General features: G+C 41.1%; 1 protein-coding gene across 7 annotated transcripts in view; it reads right to left on the minus strand.

Moving 5' to 3' along the window:
* The window catches only part of PHTF1 (putative homeodomain transcription factor 1), a 322,067-nt gene that overhangs the window by 201,123 nt on the left and 95,748 nt on the right, over positions 1 to 25,196 (minus strand). For all 7 annotated transcript variants that reach the window (XM_069761762.1, XM_069761764.1, XM_069761758.1 and 4 more), the window contains 2 exons: positions 11,259 to 11,328; positions 3,971 to 4,129 (listed from right to left, as the gene is read on the minus strand). In XM_069761762.1, coding sequence (XP_069617863.1) covers positions 3,971 to 4,129; positions 11,259 to 11,328 — 229 coding nt within the window. The remainder of the gene's footprint in view (positions 1 to 3,970; positions 4,130 to 11,258; positions 11,329 to 25,196) is intronic.

Below are 25,196 nucleotides of genomic sequence, written 5' to 3' on the forward strand. Positions count from 1 at the left end.
ATCTGTTATTTGTTTAACAAGGAACAAATCCTACACCAGGGTCCTGGTGGGAAATGACTAATCGTATGTTCCAGACTTCACAGAGTTGTTTTTAATGCAAACTACAAAGGATTTATCAAAGATTCAGTTTGATGTGAACCTTTTAGTTTTCTAATGGCTTTATGATGAAAAACATAGACCATGTTTTTGAAAAATTCTGACAGCTCCCAAAGGTATACACCCGAATGGGTCCGAATGTGACTAATTAACATAGACGTGAGATATTACTAAAAGCTACCATAATATATATATATATATATATATATATTTTTTTTAAACATGTTCTTATAGTCAACAGTTACCATGAATAAGATATTTGTTGTTTTCGATGATATCATAAGTTGTCATTTCCTGACACGTGTGGGTGATATTCTTGGATTGTCGCTCCAGAACTCATTCAATAAACTCATCTCTATTTTAAAAGAACATTTGGAAGCTTTTGAAGATATTTTTGAGAAAAGAACATAAATATGTTTCTATACACATTCAGTGCCTTTGCAGATAAAGTTGGCATCATTTCAATTTCTTTACGAAAGAATGGTTTGACATATTATATCAAAGTAGCGGTTATGGACATAACACATAGAAATTCCTGCTAGAAAACTGGTGATATCATGAAATCAATTTTTACCGGCATGTATGCATGAAAACATAGCTGTACGGTGTCTTCAAAAAAGAATTCAATGCCCTAAAAAATTCCCAGATTTTCAAAATGACAAATAAGCAAGAATATTTCAAACAGTAAATGGAAAAATTACAATAACATTTTACAGTACTTGTCAGCAGATATTTTCCTATGACTAAAATGAAAAAAGCTAAAATTCTGCTTGCATAAATATTCAACCCTTAGAGTAATTTCACAGGTGGAATTTCCATGTGGATTTGCAATGACATGTAAATTGACCTGCAATGAGAATTTTTAAATGTAGAGCATGTCAATTTCTTATGTATTAGGCCGGCGTCACACTAGCGAGTTTTACGGACGTATGAGCGCAGAAAATACGTCCAGAAAATACGCATTGCACACAGCCCAATGATTCTCTATGGGGCAGCTCCTATCTGCCGTATATTACGCATCCGTAATATACGGTATGTTACGGGTGTAGAAAATCGCAGCATGCTGAAACTCGAGCATGGGAAAATATTCTGAAAAGTTCCCACACTTGAGTTGATATGAGTTCATCCAGCAGAGGGCGCATCACCGTGACTCGAGGTAACAACAGTACATTCCCCTGCATTCCATTAATTCACCAAGTTTTACAGTCAGGAGCACAGCTGCATTAGCAGAGCTCCTGGGTGTAAAATGATTTAACCCCTTCAGATGGATTTACAGCGTGGGACAAGACTGTAACGACGGAAGGTATGGAATATTGTTGTTTGTTTTTTTTAACTTTATTTCAGGTGACAAGGGTCTTTAGGTGGATTAAGAGTATAATAAAATATTAATCTTTATTTCATTAAAATACTTTTTAATAACGTGTGTGTGTATTATTAACCATTTTGTACTATTGGATTAATAATGGATAGGTGTCATAATTGACGCCTCTGCATTATTAACCTGGCTTAATGTCACCTTACAATAGCAAGGTGACATTAACCCTTTATTACCCCATATCCCACCACTACAGGGGAGTGGGAAGAGAGAGGCTAAGTATCAGAATAGGCGCATCTTCCAGTATGCAATATACTACGTGACTGGGCAATATACTACGTGACTGGGCAATATACTATGTGACTGAGCAATATACTACGTGGCTGGGCAATATACTACGTGACTGGGCAATATACTACGTGGCTGGGCAATATACTACGTGGCTGGGCAATATACTTCATGGCTGGGCAACATACTGCGTGGACATGCATATTCTAGAATACCCGATGTGTTAGAATCGGGCCACCATCTAGTAAATATATATATACAGTATGTGTCTCACTGACATATATATATATATATATATTATTATTATTATTATTTATTGTTATAGCGCCATTAATTCCATGGCGCTTTACATGTGAGGAGGGGTATACATATATATATATATATATATATATATATATATATATATATATAGACTGTATATATGTTTTTAAGAATATTTGAGCCTATGGATCCATGATATGTCCATTTTGCAAGCCTGCAAGAAAAAATCGCTGTACGGAAGCCATACGGATGCCATAGTGATGACACACGGATAAATTTGTGCGTAAAAATTGCATCCTCGCATTGAATACAGAACAGTGTTTTGGGACAATTACTGCGTATTACGGCCGTAAAAAACGGACCGTAGTTACTTACGCTTAGTGTGACGCCGGCCTTAAGTGTACAAAGTGCACTGATTTCTTCTGTATTTTCCCAAGTGTATAAAGTGGGAAGAAAAAATTGCAAATCAAGTCATAGTATAGAATATACAGTATATAGCTGTAGATTAACATACAAAATTGAGGTGTGAATATTTGCTTAAAAATAAAAAAAAATTCTGCTGCTCTGGTGGGAATGTTTGACTGGTGTTTTTCTGGTCTCTGTATACTGCCTAGGATATTGCAACCAGCGAAGGATCAGGCAAGCGTCATAGCAAGAGTGCAAGGGTTACACCAAGATGAGTGCATGGTAAAAAAGAAAACTGCGCCAAAATACACACCCCCAAAAAATATACCTAACTGAGTACAGATTTTCTGCTGAAGATTTCCCTGCAGGTTTTGTCAGATTTGTTGCAGAAATTTTCTCAGCAAATTTGAGACATGTGGATGCTTCATGTACAAATATTACTCCAACAATCATATTCTATCTGTGAGTGAATCATTATGAAAAGGATAAAGGGGTTATACAGGGATTTTTTTTTTCTATGGCGCTAACCACTTATCTCTAGATACTTGTCAGCTACCTGCTTGTTCTACTGTACACCGATCTCTCCCAGCTCATAACGTTCACAGAACTGCTCCTGTTGGCAATTGTCCCACTTCCTGCAGCATTCTGTGGACAGAGCAGTTCCTTCTCTTTAACTCTGCCTTGTTGATGGGGCTTCACTGCTGTTGATTGACAGTCGGCGCCCCGGTGCCTAGCGCAGAGCTGAGTCTAGTTTACATTGCATGAGCTGAAGCATGAGCAGTGCAAAGAAATCTGCAAGTCACTGATTACCAGTGCCTACGCTGGGTAACAGTGTCACTAGCAGACTAATCTGACTACACTGCTCATGCAATGTAAATCGTACAGTGAGCAGTGGTGAGCCGGCTGTTATTCAACATGATGTCATCATTGAAGCCCTGTTGACAGAGCAGAGTGGAAGAATACTGCTCTGTCAATGGGACATCACTGAAAGTGTGAGGATCCCAGCCAGGTGCAGATATGTGACTGCTCTCAGCTGGGAGAGATCATCATATACCAGAACAATCAGGTAGTTACCAATTATCTGCTGTTTAATGCTTAGCCCCATAGAAAAAGAAAAAGTACTGGATAACACATTTCATTGTTCAGGATAGAAGAGTTCCAAATGTACGTGCCATTGGTTGGACCTTTGTAAGGAGCTGCATCTTATAAATCTGGATTTATCATATAATTTTGTAAAAACGTAGGGTTGGAACCCTTTGCTTTGGAAAACTACCGATAATGCAAAATGATACCTCTTGAATGGTGCCAAGTGACTAACTGAACTATTTACAAACTAAGCTCTGCTACATCTATACATACTCATTTAGAAAACACCCCCCTGCTTCCAGACAAGATTTCCGGTTCCAGATTTTCAGTTCCACCATATATTATGCATACTGGCCATCTTATTAAGACTACCCATCTAGAAAACTTCTTTTTCAACAACATTTTATTTGGGGATCTCTAGAGATTATATTTTTGAAGATTTTGAACATCTGATACCCAAACCTACTTTTTTTTGTACAAAGTGCTTGAAACAATAATTATTTATGAATTAAATTTTACCTTGCATGATGTAAAGCACCAAGAGCCAAGTGAAGACACCAGGACTGGTAACACGCATCCACCACTTGCTGAACAGCGGAAACAGTGCCACCCTTACTAACCCCTTCCGAGTGAGGGATGTCCATGGACTTTCTGGTTTAGCTTTGGCAAACGTAGAACCTGAAATAAATCACAATTCTTATGAGAAGATCATATATTTGCTCCTGCAACCAAAATCTTTATGACCTTCTAGTTATTGGTAATTATGGAAAATATATAATTTCCTCTATTCTGTTTGTGGCATGCAAAACTTCCAAAAGGCAAGATAAGTTATATATTAGCAATCAAAATGGAGCTCTCATCTATTACTATTACATTTCTTCATAATTTGTTCAATATTAAGCAAATTGATGGCACCCATCTACCAGATTATTTGGAATACAGACTTGGCCCTGTTTAGCTCTATATTTCTGTCCATGGTTATCCTTATGGTACAAAGTTCACCAAAAAGTACCTATTTGTTCTTGTAAAGAGGACCGGTCACTTGTTCAAAAATAGTTAGTTAAATGCATTCTTAAATCCCTGAGCTCCTCTGATTCTACCATTTTTTCTGCTTGACGCTGCATTGCTCAATTGCAGATATGTGTGCATTTTTTTTACTTTTGGAGTGCAATATGTGAAATCTTTGCTTGTCAATCAACTGGTAATTTCTTCAGTTTTCTTTGGGGGGGTGCACTTTCACCCCTACCAGACACTGCCAATCACAACACTAAAACCAATAGAGGAAAGACAGAATATGGATCAAGGAAGAGTCAAATAAGGGATGAAACAAAGTAGATTGAAAATAAAATACCTTTGCCTGCACGTACAAACAGCAGAAAGCCATAAAAGACATATAGAATGAGATTACATGCAAAATAATACACCAATAGAGACTGGTAGTATAAAAAGATCAATAATATTAGATAGATGTAGTGGACCACTCCTGTTAGTTGTGCCACCTCTTCCGCAATTATCCTAAATGGAAAGGTGAGTTTCAATGCTCCTTTCATTTGGCGTGGGTGCTATGTGGCGGCCATTGTTGCTATGGCTTTGTGCTGGTGGGGCAGCGCGGTCTGGAGTCATGGAGACTCAGTCTTGCATCATGGGGACTGTGAGGCAGCAGGCTATCCATCCTGTCGGTGCCTTGAGGCTGCGTCGGTGGTCAGTACACGACATTGCTTCGTTAGGGCAATAGGGACCCACTAAGAGGTTTGCCGTGACATGGCCGTGGGCTTCATACAGACTGATCAGAATGTTAAACTAAGAACCTCATGTTCAGTTATATATATTTTTGCCCAGTGGCATTGGATCAATGTATTTTTTTGGAGGTGCTGTCCATTCTCTTTTTCAGCATATTACATCATTTAAATACAGTTGTTGGCAGCTGACACCAGCATTTCAATGGTTAAACATCAGCAATCAGAGCAAACTTTGGTTGCTGCTGTTACACACAGTCATCATCTTCCAGGTATGGTGGATCGCAGATCTTGTTCCATACTCTGACATCCTAGGTTAGGAAGGGGTTAATGGCTAATTTCAAAAACCTAGTGACAAGTAGCAAGCTTTACAGACCACTTAGGTCTCTTATCAATGGCATGGGGTTCAGTTAGGCATTGAAAAGTTATCAACCACTGAGGACTCTAAAAAAATTTTTTTACTTTCTACTGGTTAACACAAGAGAAAAAAGTTTTTTTTCTTGTCCAATTTTTTCAATTCCAAACTAGTAAATCAGTAGTTACATTGGGTGAATGAAAGAGATAAAAACACATCACTTTATCTCATCATGAGGACATAAGTTGTAATGTGAAAAATGCAACAAAAATGTCACAAAGACACACTGACATATGCATTTTTTTAAATATTAGCCTGTGCAAAAAAAATTGAGGTCTATGGGGGAAAGACAATACTAACTAGTTAAAAAAAGGAAACACCTAAAGCACGGCATTGTGAACTTCTACAGACACTACCCAAAATAGCAAGATAATTGAGGCAAACACCAGTGGAAGGCAAGTGCAGTATGCACTATGTTTAATATTTCCCTATTCACTTACAGCCAATGCCTAGCCACAGACACAAAACACCAGGACAAATGCAGAGGTGTCCAGAGAATGGTCTTTTAGGGGGGTGGTCTTATCAAAGAAACTAGAAAGTATGTATAGCATATGATGGAATGCAAATCTGTCCTAAGAAACATGGTTCAGATAAAGGGTCTTCACAAAGAAGTGGCCTTTTGGAAACTTGTAACTTGCTATTCCAGCTGTTTATGTCAATAGATGATCATGTAAAACCTTTATTACGTTACCTTTGCTAAAGTTGTACCACTAAATCACCTTTATGTCTGTAGAACATCCAACCAACAGGGAAAACTGTTAGACTTGATAGACTTTGTTGATGACATCATGCACGTGGATATAAACCATCTTCATTGTTGGTGACCTTCGCACATCACCCAGGAGCATATCTATGTATGTGTCATGATGCATCAATAATAAGCCCGCCAATGAAACCTATCTACTGGTGTCTGCCTTCTGCTGGTCTGAGCATTAAACTTATCACTCCATTAACTTTCAGTGTATTTGGGACCTTTGAAATATAGCCAGTAATGCAGGCATGAAATAAGCTCAGGTGAATGAGACCTTTCAGAAAATAGACAGTGCCCCCAGCAAAGGCATTTTGCACAATAGTGAAGTGAAATTCGACAGTGTCGGTTTTATATATAAAAACATAGTACTACTCATTTCTCCTCTATAGATAAAAATGTTCTTATCTATATACAGTATGTGCTACTCAGTTCACTTCTATATACTACTCTTTCCTTAACTATGAACAGTTGAATTCAAAATGATCCCACCCCCATTGCAAATTAGGTTAATTAGCAAAATTTACAAACTTTATCCTGATAAAAATAAAACTATGCTGAAAAATACCATGGTTTAATAAGCATGAAGAGATAGAAACATTTCTATAGTTAACTGAGTAGAATTAAGTAAAGCAGAAAGCAAAATTATAGCAAAGCAGATATAAGATAATGAGGGTGATGTAGCAATAGTATTGTAGGATGGCCATGATTTTCAGTTTTTGCACTTTCTTTCCTCCCTTTCTTCCAAGAGTAATAACTTTTTTTATTTTTCCATCTACTAGTTTAATGCATGACAAGTTGTAGTTTTCAATTACACCATTAATTTTACTATTCAATGTACTAGAAAATAGGGAAAACTTCAAATGCGTTGAAATAATAATAATAATAATAAAAAATTCTATTCTGCAATTTTTTTTTACAGTATTCATTGTGCAGTAAAAATCTCCTGGCAGTATGATTACCCTGATAGTACAATTACAGAGATACCAAACTTCTTTAACAGCTTCATGACCGCCGACGGTAGATAAACGTCGGCGCTAGCAGGGCTTTGTGCAGCGCCGACATTTGTCTATGGTCGGCGGTTTTGTGCTGATCGGGACCCCCATGTACCTTATAATGAGGGGATTCCCGGGTGATCTGCCTCATAAAAATCCTGTTTCTCCTCAGATCTCCTGTCAGTGAGAGATTTGAGGAGAAACAGTATTACAAGTGCTGCTGGCTACAGCTGTGTCAGTCAGCGCTCTTGCTACAAAGTTAAAAAGACAGATAAGGCAGGTTAGGTTTAGTGCTATAGTTAGGATTAGTGTTAGGTTAAAGTTGGGGTTACTGTTAGGGTTATGGTTACTGTTAGGCTAAAGATAGGGTTACTGTTAGGCTAAAGTTAGGGTTACTGTTAGGCTAATGTTAGGGTTACTGTTAGGGTGAGGGTTACTGTTAGGCTAAAGTTAGGGTTACTGTTAGGCTAAAGTTAGGGTTACTGTTAGGCTAATGTTACGGTTACTGTTAGGGTTACTGTTAGGGTGAGGGTTACTGTTAGGCTAAACTTAGGGTTACTGTTAGGCAAAAGTTAGGGTTACTGTTAGGCTAATGTTAGGGTTACTGTTAGGGTGAGGGTTACTGTTAGGCTAAAGTTAGGGTTACTGTTAGGCTAAAGTTAGGGTTACTGTTAGGCTAAAGTTAGGGTTACTGTTAGGCTAATGTTAGGGTTACTGTTAGGGTTACTGTTAGGGTGAGGGTTACTGTTAGGTTAAAGTTAGGGTTAGGGTTACGGTTAGGGTTACTGTTAAGTTAAAGTTAGGGTTACTGCTAGGGTTACTGTTAGGCTAAAGCTAGGGTTTATTCTAAAGTTAGGGTTATGCTAGAGAATTAGGCTTTTCTCAATTGTTTCCACAATAATTTGGTCACCTAAGTCACGTCAAGTCAGTCTGTCTGTCACGTCACGTCAGAGTTTTCTATAATAAACATGAATAAAATGGCCCATCAGTGTTATAGTGCAGAGGAGGCTTTTGCACTTTTATGTTCTGAAAGCGAAGAAAGTGCAGTGTCAGATGGCGATGTGGATTTCGTGGGCTTTAGTAGCAGCGACAGTGATAGCGCAGAAATGAGCAGTGATTCTGGCCCATCCTCACACATTAGGACCAGTACAACAAGAAGGGCAAATAGTACTTCTGGAGAAATGTCTCCAATTCAGGGAACAATGCCCAGTACTAGCGCTGTCCCTAGTGCTCGTGAATTGGTGCACACCAATGTCCAAGGGGCCATTGCCTTTTGATGTAGCATTCCCCAGATGGGAGGCTTCGGATTTGGCTACTCCATTCATCCCCAATTTTAATGACATTCCTGGCATAAATGTGGAGGTGAAAAATTTTGGACCAATTAATTTTTTTAATTTGTTTATGACAGATAGCTTGCTAGAGCATATTGACCCAATTCAACAGCCAGAATCCACAATCCTATTATGCTAGCTCAAATTTATGGACACCAACTAATGTCCTAGAAATGAAAAATTTTTTAGGACTTACATTCGCTATGGGGCTTGTTAAAAAAACAAGCATTTGGTCCTATTGGTCCAACCGCCCTGTTCAAGCTACCCCTATGTTTCCTGCCGTTCTTCCTAGGACTGTTATGAAATGCTCATGAGGTTTTGGCATTTTAACGACAATAGTCAATCCCTGCACGGAGATGCCCCAGAACATGACAGACTATTCAAAATCAGACCCATCATCAAAGACTTGACAGAAAAGTTCTTAAAGCTCTACACGCCAAGAGAAAACATTTCCATTGATGAGTCCCTTGTAAAATTCAAAGGAAGACTGCACCTCAAGCAATTTGTTCCTTCTAAGAGGGCAAGGTTCGGAATACAGCTCTATAAAATGTACGAGAGTTCAACCGGATACACATCAGCTTTTTGCATTTATGAGCGGAACGATAGTCAACTAAACCCACCCACCAAGATGCCCTACTTATCTGGTGACATCTGGAAAAATAATTTGGGAGCTGATAGCCTTTTTGTAAAAATGGAGTTACAATCTGTATGTTGACAACTACTACACCAGCATACCCCTATTTGAAAGTCTGGTTGAACATAACATAGGGGCTTGTGGGACCATTTGCAAAAACCGTCAGGAGTTTCCACAATCATTGGACAATGAAAAGGTCCAAAAGGGGCAGTCAGGGGCTTTACACATTGGAGAGCTGCTTGCTCTTAAGTATAAGATTAAGAAGATATTCTTATCCTATGCTCGATCCACACAGATGCCACAAGGGCCACTGAAGAACAGGGATTCACTATTCCAAAACTTGTGTCTGTCATTGACTACAACAAATATATGGGGGGGGGGGTGGACCTTGCAGATCAGTTTCTACAGCCATACCAGGTATAAAGAAAATCATATACCTGTTATAAAAAGTTAGTCATTTATATGTTTCAGGTGGTCACTCATAATTCTTTTGTGTTATACAAAAAAGCCGGAAATGCAGATACTTTCCTTAATTAGGTCATTGAACATCTTGTTTTTTAAAATTTTGTCCCCACCAATCCTTTAGAATATGAAGATGTCAGAAGACTCACTGAGCGACATTTTATTTCACTCATTCCTGCAACCGAAACAATAAAGAACCCCCAGAGAAGAGAGGAATGAGGCATGATACCCGCTATTATTGCCCACAATGCCCATCATTGCCAGCCTTATGCCTCCTTAACTGTTTTAAAATCTTCCACACAAACCACGTTTTTGACATTCAAGCATTTGGTTTATTTAGTGACAGACACATTTGAGTAGAGCTGTCTTAACAATTTTCAGGGGTAGGTGGGGGGATGTCTCCAGAGACACAAGCTGGGCACAATATATTGGACACTACAATGACATTTTTGCAATTTTTGCTCTAAAACTTCCACTACGTGCTTCTGGAAATCATCCATGTAGTGAAAATGGTCACTATATCCATAGATGAATTCCCAGAGGGGTGTCATTTTGAAAATGGGGTCAGTTCAGGGGGGATTCTGTTGTTCTGGAACTTAGCGGCTCTCCAAAGTGCCTGTCACAATGTGACTGTCCTGGTGTGACACAACCTGGCAGGTGGTCAGTCACAAAACGGCAAAACACACAAGGGTACACCGGGGCCACTTTAACAACGGTGGGCCCTGTCGCTAGGGAATGGGGAATGGGCACCTCCTGCACTCACCTGAGGCTGTGCCCTGATCTTGCTACCGTCCCTATACGGGTTCTTTCAACCCGTCCCCAACCAGGATACCTAGTCCCTCACTTGCCCTGCTCTAATCCCTATGTAGGGAACTGGCAGGTGAGAGCACTGGTCCCACCGCTGCACTAATACAACACTGGGAAAGTTACAAACAACAAAGGGACAAAGAAACAATAACACCACACTTAGCTTTCTCTGCTGCAATGCACCGAACAGCAGAGTAAGGCACCAGAAATAAGTATTCAGCTGTAGAACAACAGCACTCAGCAAGCTCCTATTCCAGCAAGGTTGGTATCCAAAGGATGTATACTAACCAGGACTACAAAATAATTAATAATGTAAGCAGATTTGTGAAATCTGGTTGACAAATCCACTTTAAACATAAATCTATCCGAAAATAAAAATAAAAATATAACAGTAAACCGTGATGTAAGGTAAAACTAGTGTGCACCAATGCAAAATGTCCAACAAGGCCCCAACTATCACCTAACTTTATATGTATTGGTCTTCTCATACGGGCTAAAGCTAAAGGGACACTTTATGAACCCCAAAACTCTAGGTCCCAAGATCCACTGCAACCCATGCACTGGTTATAGTTATGCCCCTTTTTCTGCCGTAAATCGTCTGTTTTAATTCTTTCCATCTTATTCTCTTTAAGCATATGAAATATATTTCAATAAAAACAAAATAGATAATTACTCTCACCTCTGACCAGATCAACATCAATTAGGTTAGATTTCATATAAACCATCTTCTTTGGTTTATTTTTAAGTCCCTGTAAATTCAAAAACAACATTTTAGATTAACCATTCGTGATATTTGCCAACAAGCTTTAAATTAATGCTATGCAGATGCTTTTTAAGAGAACGTATCATCTCACAAAAAATTGCTACTTGCCTGGTAATTAACTGGCAAATATCTTTGAAATGATATTTGCCTGGTTTATGGCTACATGGAAAAAATGAATTTATATCCTCCCCGTAGCCGCTTATTTAGTCATCGACATGGGGCAAGTGCTGTAACAGTCGCCTCTCACGTCACATTCAGAGTTCTGTTATCATTCCCTCTGGGCGGTGATGGACGGCCTGCTCTGCACATACACACTGTAGATCAGGGGAGTTATTACAGCCGCACTTACCATAAAGTGAGTATAGAATGTAAACAAACACTCTTTGCATTGTCCTTATGACTAGAAGCAAATAACTACAGAGTGCAGTGTTGGACTGTGGTTCCAAGGGCCCAACAGCAATATTGACTTTAGGGACCCACTACAAGTCCACTTCAGGGGACCCACTTCAGCTACATGTCAATATTATATTACTTTTATTCACTAATTTACCTATAATATTAAACTGGGTATTTTGTTAAATGCTCATATAAAAATATGAGAGGCCAACTACGGCACAAAGACCCCCCCCCCCCCCCCCAAGGGAATTCACGTGTTTTCCTTGGCCTGACATAGAGGATATAAGTTAATTTTCTCCCTGTAGCCACTTTTTCAGTAATTTGGCCTAATATAATTTCAGTATTATTTATCTGCAGATTACCACTATATCTACACTCAAATAGTGTGTTTGTAGGTGGCAGGTTCCCTTTAATCCCCTATCAACATATGACGTGAAGTCAGCAGGATCTAGGAGCAACATGGCAGATGTGACAACCTACATGGTGAGCTGCAGCATGTGCTACATGTTCACAGATCGACCAGAAGAAGAATCAAATTTCACCTGTCAGAAGTGTAGACTAGTGGCCCTTTTAGAAGAAAAGGTGCGGGGTCTGGAAGAAAGAATAGCAACTTTGAAACTCATCAAAGAGAATGAAGACTTTCTAGACAGAACAGAAGCATCTCTACTGGTCACAGAAGGTGAAAAAAGTGTCAGAGAACCTCCAAAAGCAGATGAGTGGAAGCATGTGACCAAAAGAAGCAAGAAGACCATGGAGAAATCACCAACCACACAACTGAAGAACCGATATCAAATCTTTGTAGAGGATGAAGATGGCACACCTAAGGATGAAGCAATACCAGCAAGCAAAAAAGAAAAGGGCACACAGCAACAAGTGACAGCAAAAAGTACAGCCAAGAAGCAACGAAGAGTGGTGGTGGTGGGAGACTCACTACTGAGAGGCACAGAAGCAGCCATCTGCAGACCGGACATAACTGCAAGAGAAGTATGCTGCCTTCCAGGTGCGATGATCAATGATGTGACCGATAGGATACCAAAGCTCTTCAGCTCCAAGGACGTCCACCCATTTCTTCTGATACATGTTGGCACCAATGACACGGCAAGGAAGGACCTACCGACAATCTGCAAGGACTTTGAAGAGTTGGGGAAGAAAGTAAAGGAACTGGATGCACAGGTAGTTTTTTCTTCTATCCTTCCAGTAGACGGGCATGGCACCAGGAGATGGAACAGGATCCTTGATGCGAACAACTGGCTAAGACGATGGTGCAGACAACAAGGATTCAGATTCCTGGACCACGGTGTGAATTACTGGTACGATGGACTCCTCGCCAGAGACGGACTACACCTCAACAAACCTGGGAAACACACATTCGCCAGAAGACTCGCTACACTCATCAGGAGGGCGTTAAACTAGAAGAAGAGGGGACGGGAAGAAAAACATTAGACTTGACCCAGGAAAACATACTCAGATGGGAGGTAAGAACATTTCTAAAACAATCCACAGCGAGGAGATTGGAACAAAACAAAATCCTCTAAACTGCATGCTCGCAAACGCCAGAAGCCTGACAAACAAGATGGAAGAACTAGAAGCAGAAATATCTACAGGTAACTTTGACATAGTGGGAATAACCGAGACATGGTTAGATGAAAGCTATGACTGGGCAGTTAACTTACAGGGTTACAGTCTGTTTAGAAAGGATCGTAAAAATCGGAGAGGAGGAGGGGTTTGTCTATATGTAAAGTCTTGTCTAAAGTCCACTTTAAGGGAGGATATTAGCGAAGGAAATGAGGATGTCGAGTCCATATGGGTCGAAATTCATGGAGGGAAAAATGGTAACAAAATTCTCATTGGGGTCTGTTACAAACCCCCAAATATAACAGAAACCATGGAAAGTCTACTTCTAAAGCAGATAGATGAAGCTGCAACCCATAATGAGGTTCTGGTTATTGGGGACTTTAACTACCCGGATATTAACTGGGAAACAGAAACCTGTGAAACTCATAAAGGCAACAGGTTTCTGCTAATAACCAAGAAAAATTATCTTTCACAATTGGTGCAGAATCCAACCAGAGGAGCAGCACTTTTAGACTTAATACTATCTAATAGACCTGACAGAATAACAAATCTGCAGGTGGTTGGGCATCTAGGAAATAGCGACCACAATATTGTGCAGTTTCACCTGTCTTTCACTAGGGGGACTTGTCAGGGAGTCACAAAAACACTGAACTTTAGGAAGGCAAAGTTTGACCAGCTTAGAGATGCCCTTAATCTGGTAGACTGGGACAATATCCTCAGAAATAAGAATACAGATAATAAATGGGAAATGTTTAAGAACATCCTAAATAGGCAGTGTAAGCGGTTTATACCTTGTGGGAATAAAAGGACTAGAAATAGGAAAAACCCAATGTGGCTAAACAAAGAAGTAAGACAGTCAATTAACAGTAAAAAGAAAGCATTTGCACTACTAAAGCAGGATGGCACCATTGAAGCTCTAAAAAACTATAGGGAGAAAAATACTTTATCTAAAAAACTAATTAAAGCTGCCAAAAAGGAAACAGAGAAGCACATTGCTAAGGAGAGCAAAACTAATCCCAAACTGTTCTTCAACTATATCAATAGTAAAAGAATAAAAACTGAAAATGTAGGCCCCTTAAAAAATAGTGAGGAAAGAATGGTTGTAGATGACGAGGAAAAAGCTAACATATTAAACACCTTCTTCTCCACGGTATTCACGGTGGAAAATGAAATGCTAGGTGAAATCCCAAGAAACAATGAAAACCCTATATTAACCCCTTCATGACCCAGCCTATTTTGACCTTAATGACCTGGCAGTTTTTTGCAATTCTGACCAGTGTCCCTTTATGAGGTAATAACTCAGGAACGCTTCAATGGATCCTAGCGGTCCTGAGATTGTTTTTTCGTGACATATTGGGCTTCATGTTAGTGGTAAATTTAGGTCAATAAATTCTGTGTTTATTTGTGATAAAAACGGAAATTTGGCGAAAATTTTGAAAATTTCGCAATTTTCACATTTTGAATTTTTATTCTGTTAAACCAGAGAGTTATGTGACACAAAATAGTTAATAAATAACATTTCCCACATGTCTACTTTACATCAGCACAATTTTGGAAACAAATTTTTTTTTGCTAGGAAGTTATAAGGGTTAAAATTTGACCAGCGATTTCTCATTTTTACAACAAAATTTACAAAACCATTTTTTTTAGGGACCACCTCACATTTGAAGTCAGTTTGAGGGGTCTGTATGGCTGAAAATACCCAAAAGTGACACCATTCTAAAAACTGCACCCCTCAAGGTGCACAAAACCACATTCAAGAAGTTTATTAACCCTTCAGGTGCTTCACAGCAGCAGAAGCAACATGGAAGGAAAAAATGAACATTTAACTTTTTAGTCACAAAAATGATTTTTCAACAACAATTTTTTTATTTTCCCAATGGTAAAAGGAGAAACTGAACCACGAAAGTTGTTGTCCAATTTGTCCTGAGTACGCTGATAACTCATATGTGGGGGTAAACCACTGTTTGGGCGCACGGTTATCTACATGCATAGTGAGCCCTTTAAACCCCCAGGTGCTTCACAAATTGATCCGTAAAAATGAAAAAGTACTTTTTTTTCACAAAAAAATTTTTTAGCCTCAATTTTTTCATTTTCACATGGACAACAGGATAAAATGGATCCTAAAATTTGTTGGGCAATTTCTCCTGAGTACATTGATACCTCACATGTGGAGGTAAACCACTGTTTGGGCACATGGTAAGGCTCGGAAGGGAAGGAGCGCCATTTGACTTTTTGAATGAAAAATTATCTCCATCGTTAGCGGACACCATGTCGCATTTGGAGAGACCCTGTGTGCCTAAACATTGGCGCTCCCCCACAAGTGACCCCATTTTGGAAACTGGACCCCCCAAGGAACTTATCTAGATGCATAGTGAGCACTTTAAACCCTCAGGTGCTTCACAAATTGATCCGTAAAAATGAAAAAGTACTTTTTTTTCACAAAAAATTTATTTTCGCCTCAATTTTTTCATTTTCACATGGGCAATAGGATAAAATGGATCCTAAAATTTGTTGAGCAATTTCTCCCGAGTACACTGATACCTCATATGTGGGGGTAAACCACTGTTTGGGCACACGGCAGGGCTTGGAAGGGAAGGCGGGCCTTTTGACTTTTAGAATGGAAAATTAGCTCCAATTGTTAGTGGACACCATGTCGCGTTTGGAGAGCCCCTGTGTGCCTATGCATTGGAGCTCCCCCACAATTGACCCCATTTTGGAAACTAGACCCCCCAAGGAACTTATCTAGATGCATACTGAGAACTTTAAACCCCCAGGTGCTTCACAGAAGTTTATAATGCAGAGCCATGAAAATAAAAAATAATTTTTCTTTTCTCAAAAATGATTTTTTAGCCTGGAATTTCCTATTTTGCCATTGGTGGTAGGAGAAATTGGACCACAAATGTTGTTGTCCAGTTTGTCCTGAGTACGCAGATACCCCATATGTTGGGGTAAACCACTGTTTGGGCGCACGGCAGGGCTCAGAAGGAAAGGCACGCCATTTGGCTTTTTAAATGGAAAATTAGCTCCAATCATTAGCGGACACCATGTCGCGTTTGGAGAGCCCCTGTGTGCCTAAACATTGGAGATCCCCCACAAATGACCCCATTTTGGAAACTAGACCCCCAAAGGAACTAATCTAGATGTGTGGTGAGCACTTTGAACCCTAAAGTGCTTCACAGAAGTTTAGAACGCAGAGCCATGAAAATTAAAAAAAAAAATTATTTTCTCAAAAATAATTTTTTAGCCCGCATTTTTTATTTTCCCAAGGGTAACAGGAGAAATTTGACCCCAAAAGTTGTTGTCCAGTTTCTCCTGAGTATGCTGATACCCCATATGTGGGGGTAAACCACTGTTTAGGCACATGCTGGGGCTCGGAAGTGAAGTAGTGACGTTTTGAAATGCAGACTTTGATGGAATGCTCTGCGGGCGTCACGTTGCGTTTGCAGAGCCCCTGATGTGGCTAAACAGTAGAAACCCCCCACAAGTGACCCCATTTTGGAAACTAGACCCCGAAAGGAACTTATCTAGATGTGAGGTGAGCACTTTGAACCCCCAAGTGCTTCACAGAAGTTCATAACACAGAGCAGTGAAAATAATAAATACGTTTTCTTTCCTCAAAAATAATTATTTAGCCCAGAATTTTTTATTTTCCCAAGGGTTACAGGAGAAATTGGACCACAAAAGTTGTTGTCCAGTTTGTCCTGAGTACGCTGATACCCCATGTGTGGGGGTAAACCACTGTTTGGGCACACGTCGGGGCTCAGAAGGGAAGTAGTGACTTTTGAAATGCAGACTTTGATGGAATGGTCTGCGGGCGTCACGTTGCGTTTGCAGAGCCCCTGGTGTGCCTAAACAGTAGAAACCCCCCACAAGTGACCCCATTTTGGAAACTAGACCCCCAAAGGAACTTATCTAGATATGTGGTGAGCACTTTCAACCCCCAAGTGCTTTACAGAAGTTTATAACACAGAGCCTTGAAAATAATAAATACGTTTTCTTTCCTCAAAAATAATTTTTAGCCCAGAATTTTTTATTTTCCCAAGGGTTACAGGAGAAATTGGACCACAAAAGTTGTTGTCCAGTTTGTCCTGAGTACGCTGATAGCCCATGTGTGGGGGTAAACCACTGTTTGGGCACACGTCGGGGCTCCGAAGGGAAGTAGTGACTTTTGAAATGCAGACTTTGATGGAATGGTCTGCGGGCGTCACGTTGCGTTTGCAGAGCCCCTGGTGTGCCTAAACAGTAGAAACCCCCCACAAGTGACCCCATTTTGGAAACTAGACCCCCAAAGGAACTTATCTAGATATGTGGTGAGCACTTTCAATCCCCAAGTGCTTTACAGGAGTTTATAACACAGAGCCGTGAAAATAATAAATACGTTTTCTTTCCTCAAAAATAATTATTTAGCCCAGAATTTTTTATTTTCCCAAGGGTTACAGGAGAAATTGGACCACAAAAGTTGTTGTCCAGTTTCTCCTGAGTACGCTGATAGCCCATGTGTGGGGGTAAACCACTGTTTGGGCACACGTCGGGGCTCAGAAGGGAATTAGTGACTTTTGAAATGCAGACTTTGATGGAATGGTCTGCGGACGTCACGTTGCATTTGCAGAGCCCCTGATGTGCCTAAACAGTAGAAACCCCCCACAAGTGACCCCATTTTAGAAACTAGACCCCGCAAGGAACTTATCTAGATATGTGGTGAGCACTTTGAACTCCCAAGTGTTTCACAGACGTTTACAACGCAGAGCCGTGAAAATAAAAAATAATTTTTCTTTCCTCAAAAATGATGTTTTAGCAAGCATTTTTTTATTTTCACAAGGGTAACAGGAGAAATTGGACCCCAGTAATTGTTGCGCAGTTTGTCCTGAGTATGCTGGTACCCCATATGTGGGGGTAAACCACTGTTTGGGCGCACGTCGGGGCTCGGCATTGAGGGAGCACCATTTGACTTTATGAATACAAGATTGGCTGGAATCAATGGTGGCGCCATGCTGCGTTTGGAGACCCCTGATGTGCCTAAACAGTGGAAACCCCTCAATTCTACCTCCAACACTAACCCCAACACACCCCTAACCCTAATCCCAACTGTAGCCATAACAGTAATCACACCCCTAACCACAACCCTAATTCCAACCCTAACCCTAAGGCTATGTGCCCACGTTGCGGATTCGTGTGAGATTTTTTAGCATCATTTTTGAAAAATCCGCGGGTAAAGGGCACTGCGTTTCACCTGCGGATTTACCGTGGATTTCCAGTGTTTTTTGTGCGGATTTCACCTGTGGATTCCTATTGAGGAACAGGTGTAAAACGCCGCGGAATCCGCACAAAGAATTGACATGCTGCGGAAAATACAACGCAGCATTTCCGCGAGGTATTTTCCGCACCATGGGCACAGCGGATTTGGTTTTCCATATGTTTACATGGAACTGCAAACCTGATGGAACACTGCTGCGAATCCGCAGCGGCCAATCCGCTGCAGATCCGCAGCAAAATCTGCACCGTGTGCACATAGCCTAATTCTAAAGGTATGTGCACACGCTGCGGAAAACGCTGCAGATCCGCAGCAGTTTCCAATGAGTTTACAGTTCAATGTAAACCTATGGGAAACAAAAATCGCTGTGCACATGCTGCGGAAAAACTGCACGGAAACGCAACGGTTTACATTCCACAGCATGTCACTTCTTTCTGCGGATTCCGCAGCGGTTTTACAACTGCTCCAATAGAAATTCGCAGTTGTAAAACCGCAGTGAAATGCGCAGAAAAACCGCGGTAAATCCGCGATAAATCCACAGCGGTTTAGCACTGCGGATTTATCAAATCCGCAGCGGAAAAATCCGCAGAGGAACAGAATACGTGTGCACATACCGAAACCCTAACCCTACCCCTAACCCTAGCCCTAACCCTACCCCTAACCCTACCCCTAACCCTACCACTACCCCTAACCCTACCCCTAACCCTAACCCTACCCCTAACCCTACCCCTAACCCTACCCCTACCCCTAACCCTACCCCTAACCCTAACCCTACCCCTAACCCTACCCCTAACCCTACCCCTATTCTAACCTTAGTGTAAAAAAAAAAAAAAATTATTTATTTTTTTATTGCCCCTACCTATGGGGGTGACAAAGGGGGGGGGGGGTCATTTACTATTTTTTTTATTTTGATCACTGAGATAGGTTATATCTCAGTGATGAAAACTCACTTTGGAACGAATCTGCCGGCCGGCAGATTCGGCGGGCGCACTGCACATGCGCCCGCCATTTTGGAAGATGGCGGCGCCCAGGAAAGAAGACGGACGGATCCCGGGAGGTAAGTATAAGGGGGGGGGGGAGATCAGGGCACGGGGGGAGCTTCGGAGCAGGGGGGGGTGGATCGGAGCATGGGGGGGTGGATCGGAACACGGGGGGGTGGATTGGAGCACGGGGTGGGGGATCGCTGTGCAGGGGGGTGGATCGGAGCACTGGGGGGAGGGGAATCGGAGCACGGGGGGGATCGCTGTGCGGGGGGGGTGATCGGAGTGCGGGGGGGTTTGATTGGAGCACGGGGGGTGTGATTGGAGCACGGGGGGAGCGGACAGGAGGACGGGGGAGCGGAGCACAGGATGGAGGGGAGCAGACCACAGATCGGGGGGCTGGGGGGGCGATCGGTGGGGTGGGGTGGGGGCACATAAGTGTTTCCAGCCATGGCCGATGATATTGCAGCATCGGCCATGGCTGGATTGTAATATTTCACCAGTTTTTTAGGTGAAATATTACAAATCGCTCTGATTGGCAGTTTCACTTTCAACAGCCAATCAGAGCGATCGTAGCCACGGGGGGGTGAAGCCACCCCCCCTGGGCTAAACTACCACTCCCCCTGTCCCTGCAGGCCGGGTGAAATGGGAGTTAACCCTTTCACCTGGCCTGCAGGGACGCGATCTTTCTGTGACACAGCATATGCGTCACAGGTCGGATTGGCACCGACTTTCATGACGCATACGCTGTGTCACAGGTCGGGAAGGGGTTAAGGGTCACCAATCTAACCCAAGAAGATGTGCGAAACCGGCTAAATAAGATTAAAATAGATAAATCTCCGGGTCCGGATGGCATACACCCACGAGTACTAAGAGAACTAAGTAATGTAATAGATAAACCATTATTTCTTATTTTTAGGGACTCTATAGCGACAGGGTCTGTTCCGCAGGACTGGCGCATAGCAAATGTGGTGCCAATATTCAAAAAGGGCTCTAAAAGTGAACCTGGAAATTATAGGCCAGTAAGTCTAACCTCTATTGTTGGTAAAATATTTGAAGGGTTTCTGAGGGATGTTATTCTGGATTATCTCAATGAGAATAACTGTTTAACTCCATATCAGCATGGGTTTATGAGAAATCGCTCCTGTCAAACCAATCTAATCAGTTTTTATGAAGAGGTAAGCTATAGGCTGGACCACGGTGAGTCATTGGACGTGGTATATCTCGATTTTTCCAAAGCGTTTGATACCGTGCCGCACAAGAGGTTGGTACACAAAATGAGAATGCTTGGTCTGGGGGAAAATGTGTGTAAATGGGTTAGTAACTGGCTTAGTGATAGAAAGCAGAGGGTGGTTATAAATGGTATAGTCTCTAACTGGGTCGCTGTGACCAGTGGGGTACCGCAGGGGTTGGTATTGGGACCTGTTCCCTTCAACATATTCATTAATGATCTGGTAGAAGGTTTACACAGTAAAGTATCGATATTTGCAGATGATACAAAACTATGTAAAGCAGTTAATACAAGAGAAGATAGTATTCTGCTACAGATGGATCTGGATAAGTTGGAAACTTGGGCTGAAAGGTGGCAGATGAGGTTTAACAATGATAAATGTAAGGTTATACACATGGGAAGAAGGAATCAATATCACCATTACACACTGAACGGGAAACCACTGGGTAAATCTGACAGGGAGAAGGACTTGGGGATCCTAGTTAATGATAAACTTACCTGGAGCAGCCAGTGCCAGGCAGCGGCCGCCAAGGCAAACAGGATCATGGGGTGCATTAAAAGAGGTCTGGATACACATGATGAGAGCATTATACTGCCTCTGTACAAATCCCTAGTTAGACCGCACATGGAGTACTGTGTCCAGTTCTGGGCACCGGTGCTCAGGAAGGATATAATGGAACTTGAGAGAGTACAAAGGAGGGCAACAAAATTAATAAAGGAGATGGGAGAACTACAATACCCAGATAGATTAGCGAAATTAGGATTATTTAGTCTAGAAAAAAGACGACTGAGGGGCGATCTAATAACCATGTATAAGTATATAAGGGGACAATACAAATATCTCGCTGAGGATCTGTTTATACCAAGGAAGGTGACGGGCACAAGGGGGCATTCTTTGCGTCTGGAGGAGAGAAGGTTTTTCCACCAACATAGAAGAGGATTCTTTACTGTTAGGGCAGTGAGAATCTGGAATTGCTTGCCTGAGGAGGTGGTGATGGCGAACTCAGTCGAGGGGTTCAAGAGAGGCCTGGATGTCTTCCTGGAGCAGAACAATATTGTATCATACAATTATTAGGTTCTGTAGAAGGACGTAGATCTGGGGATTTATTATGATGGAATATAGGCTGAACTGGATGGACAAATGTCTTTTTTCGGCCTTACTAACTATGTTACTATGTTACTATGTTACTATGTACTGGGTATATCATAGGCTGGCTCCCTGACTTTGATGTGGGCTCCCAAGCTGAGCCCACATATTTGCAGGGAGATGATGGCTGTGATCATTGGCCATCACCTACCTCTAACCTGTAAATCTGTTAAATGCCGCTGTGACAGCAGCACTTACAATGCATCAGCAGGGAGGCGGCCATTCTATGCTCCCATCGGCGCGCCTGTGACATGATCGCCAAGAACTGATGGCATGGTAACCCTGTGCCTGTCAGGACTGTGCTCCTGTGAAAGCCAGTCCGAGGCAGGCATACCTAGGAGAGTTTGATTTTTGCTATATACAGTAATGCTGTATCATTGCTGTATATAGCACAAGCAATCAGATGATTGCACGTTCAGGTTTCCTAAGCAAACTAACAAATACAGTGAAAGGTTAAAAAAAAAATACAAGTTCAAATCACCCCCCTTTCCCTTAAAAATTAAAAAATACATTTAAAAAAAATACACATATTTAATATCACTGCGCTAGTAAAAGTCCGATCTATCAAAATATAAAATAAATTAATCCAATCGATTTTTGTAATGTTAAAAAAGACAATAAAACATCATATCTACCCAAAAATTATATCAATAAAACACTGGCTCTAAACGCAAAAAACAAACCCTTATACAGCTTCATATCCCAAAAATTTTAAATGTTACGGCTCTCATAAAATGGTGTCACATGCAAATTTAAAAAAAAAAATTTTGACAAATTTCTGACATTTTTTTACTACTTAAATAAAACAAAAATATTGCATGTCTGGTATCTCTGTAATCCTACTGACCTGGAGAATCATATTGACAGGTCATTTTTACTGTAAAATGAAGACTGTAAAGAAGAAAAACAAAGAACTATTGCAGAATTGCTCTTTTTTTTTGCTATTTTCTCACACTTTGAATTTCTTTTTTGCTTTCCTGTACATCATATGATAAAGTGGATGATTTCTTTCAAAAGTACAACTCGTCCTGCAAAAAACAAGTTAAGGCCCCTGGAATAAAGAAAAGAAAAAATGAAAGAACGAAATCGAAAAATCATAACGTTCTTAAAGGGTTAAAGTATTAACAAAATATGAACTTTGTGGCAGCATCATATTAGCGTTAATAGACAACCCCATTAAGGCTTATTGCTTTTTTCTACAGCTATAACCAGCATTTTTTATCATGTTTAATAACTATTTTCGTGAAGATGGAACATATGTTTGCTCTTAGGGTATGTGCACACGCTGCGGATTTTGCTGCAGATCCGCAGCTGTGGGTCCGCAGAGGTTTCCCATGCGTTTACAGTATAATGTAAACCTATGGGAAACGAAATCTACAGTGCACATGCTGCGGAAAAAAACGCGCGGAAATGCAGCGGTTAACATTCCGCAGCATGTCAATTCTTTGTGCGGATTCCGCTGCGGGTTTACACCTGCTCCAATGGAAAACTTCAGGTGTACACTCACAGCGGAATCCGCAATAGAAACCGCAATAAATCCGCAGTAAAAACCGCAACGGTTTTGCACTTCGGATTTATCAAATCCACTGCGGAAAAATCCGTAGCCCTCACAGATACGTGTGCACATACCCTCAAAGTTATAGCAGCTGATTGACTTGACTTTTGAAGCAATGTCGCATGTGCTGCTCTATAATTAAGATAATTAATATTCCTCTCTAATTTCCTGCCTCATATAAATATATATCTACAGTGAAACTGTTACTTAAAAAACCTAGATGGTTCATAATAACATTTTTGAAAGTTACAGGATTTCTTTGCTTTTATCTGTTTTGTCAAGAGGTAGATAAAGAAGTAACTTTGTAATATTAACTTTTAATAAATAGCGTGCTGTCTAGTTTTCCATCTTTCTGACAGCAGCCATCAATGCAAACAATTAATGTATTCCTTCTGGTTGCCATGGCTACACCCAAAGGCACAAAAGTAGACATTCGCCGCTAGGCTACAGTAGAAATACAAATATATTAATGGATTATTTAAGGATTGAATGCAAAATATCTGACAATAGAAAAACATTCTAAAGGAGTTTCCAGGATTCTTGGGATTGGCCATAAGTGTTTGATGGGTGGTGGTCTTATACCTTAGAGAACCAATGATAAGCAGAATGGAGTTGCTCTCTGGAGAGGTCCAATCTCTTCAATTCAGGGACCTGCCCACCAATATCTATTTAAAAGGATTGTCCTTAGGACAGGTTAATTGTTGTGAATTCTGTTGTCGAACTCCCTCCTGTGGTCGTGAGTGGTACTTCGGCGAGTTCTGTCTATGGGCTCCCTCTGGTGGCTATGAGTGAAGCTGCTGCTTCTGAGGTTCCTTACACAGTTGACGTGGGTTATCCTTTGGTTGGCTGCTCTATTTAACTCCTCTCAGATCGTTACTCCATGCCAGCTGTCAATGTTTTTGCATTTGTTCAGTTCGCTCCTGGATCTCTCTGGTGACCTGCCTTCTCCTGCAGAAGCTAAGTTCCTGATAGTCATTATTTATTTTTTTGCACACTCTGCGTGGTCTTTTGTAGGTTTTTGTGCTGATCGCAAAGTTACCTTTCCTATCCTCTGTCTATTTAGTAAGTCTGGCCTCCCTTTGCTGAAACCTGTTTCATTTCTGCGTTTGTGACTTTCATCTTTACTCACAGTCAATATATGTGGGGGACTTCCTTTATCTTTGGGGAATTTCTCTGAGGCAAGGTAGGCTTTATTTTCTATCTCTAGGGCTAGATAGTTCTTAGGCTGTGACGAGGCGCCTAGGTCTGGTCAGGAGCGCTCCACGGCTATTTTTAGTGTGTGTGATAGGATTAGGGCTTGCGGTCAGCAGAGCTCTCACATCCCAGAGCTCGTCCTGTATGAGGTTTAACTATCAGGTCATTTTGGGTGCTCCTAACCACCAGGTCATAACAGTACAGCTGGCCCAAAGTATTAATGCATCTCAATAGAGGGATAAGAGAACCTCTGAGACCATTTTTTTTATCTTTGCACTGTGTTTTGTCTTTCTTTTCCCCTAGACCTTTGGGTTGTTCAGGACACAGGTGTAGATATGGACATTCAAGGTCTGTCCTCTTGTGTGAATCATCTCACTGAAAGGGTACAAAACATTCAAGATTTTGTGGTTCAGAATCCTATGTTAGAGCCTAGAATTCCTATTCCTGACTTATTTTCTGGGGATAGATCTAGGTTCTTGAATTTCAAAAATAATTGTAAACTGTTTCTAGCTTTGAAACCCC

This window comes from Ranitomeya imitator, chromosome 3 (assembly GCF_032444005.1).
Source record: "Ranitomeya imitator isolate aRanImi1 chromosome 3, aRanImi1.pri, whole genome shotgun sequence".
NCBI lineage: Eukaryota > Metazoa > Chordata > Amphibia > Anura > Dendrobatidae > Ranitomeya > Ranitomeya imitator.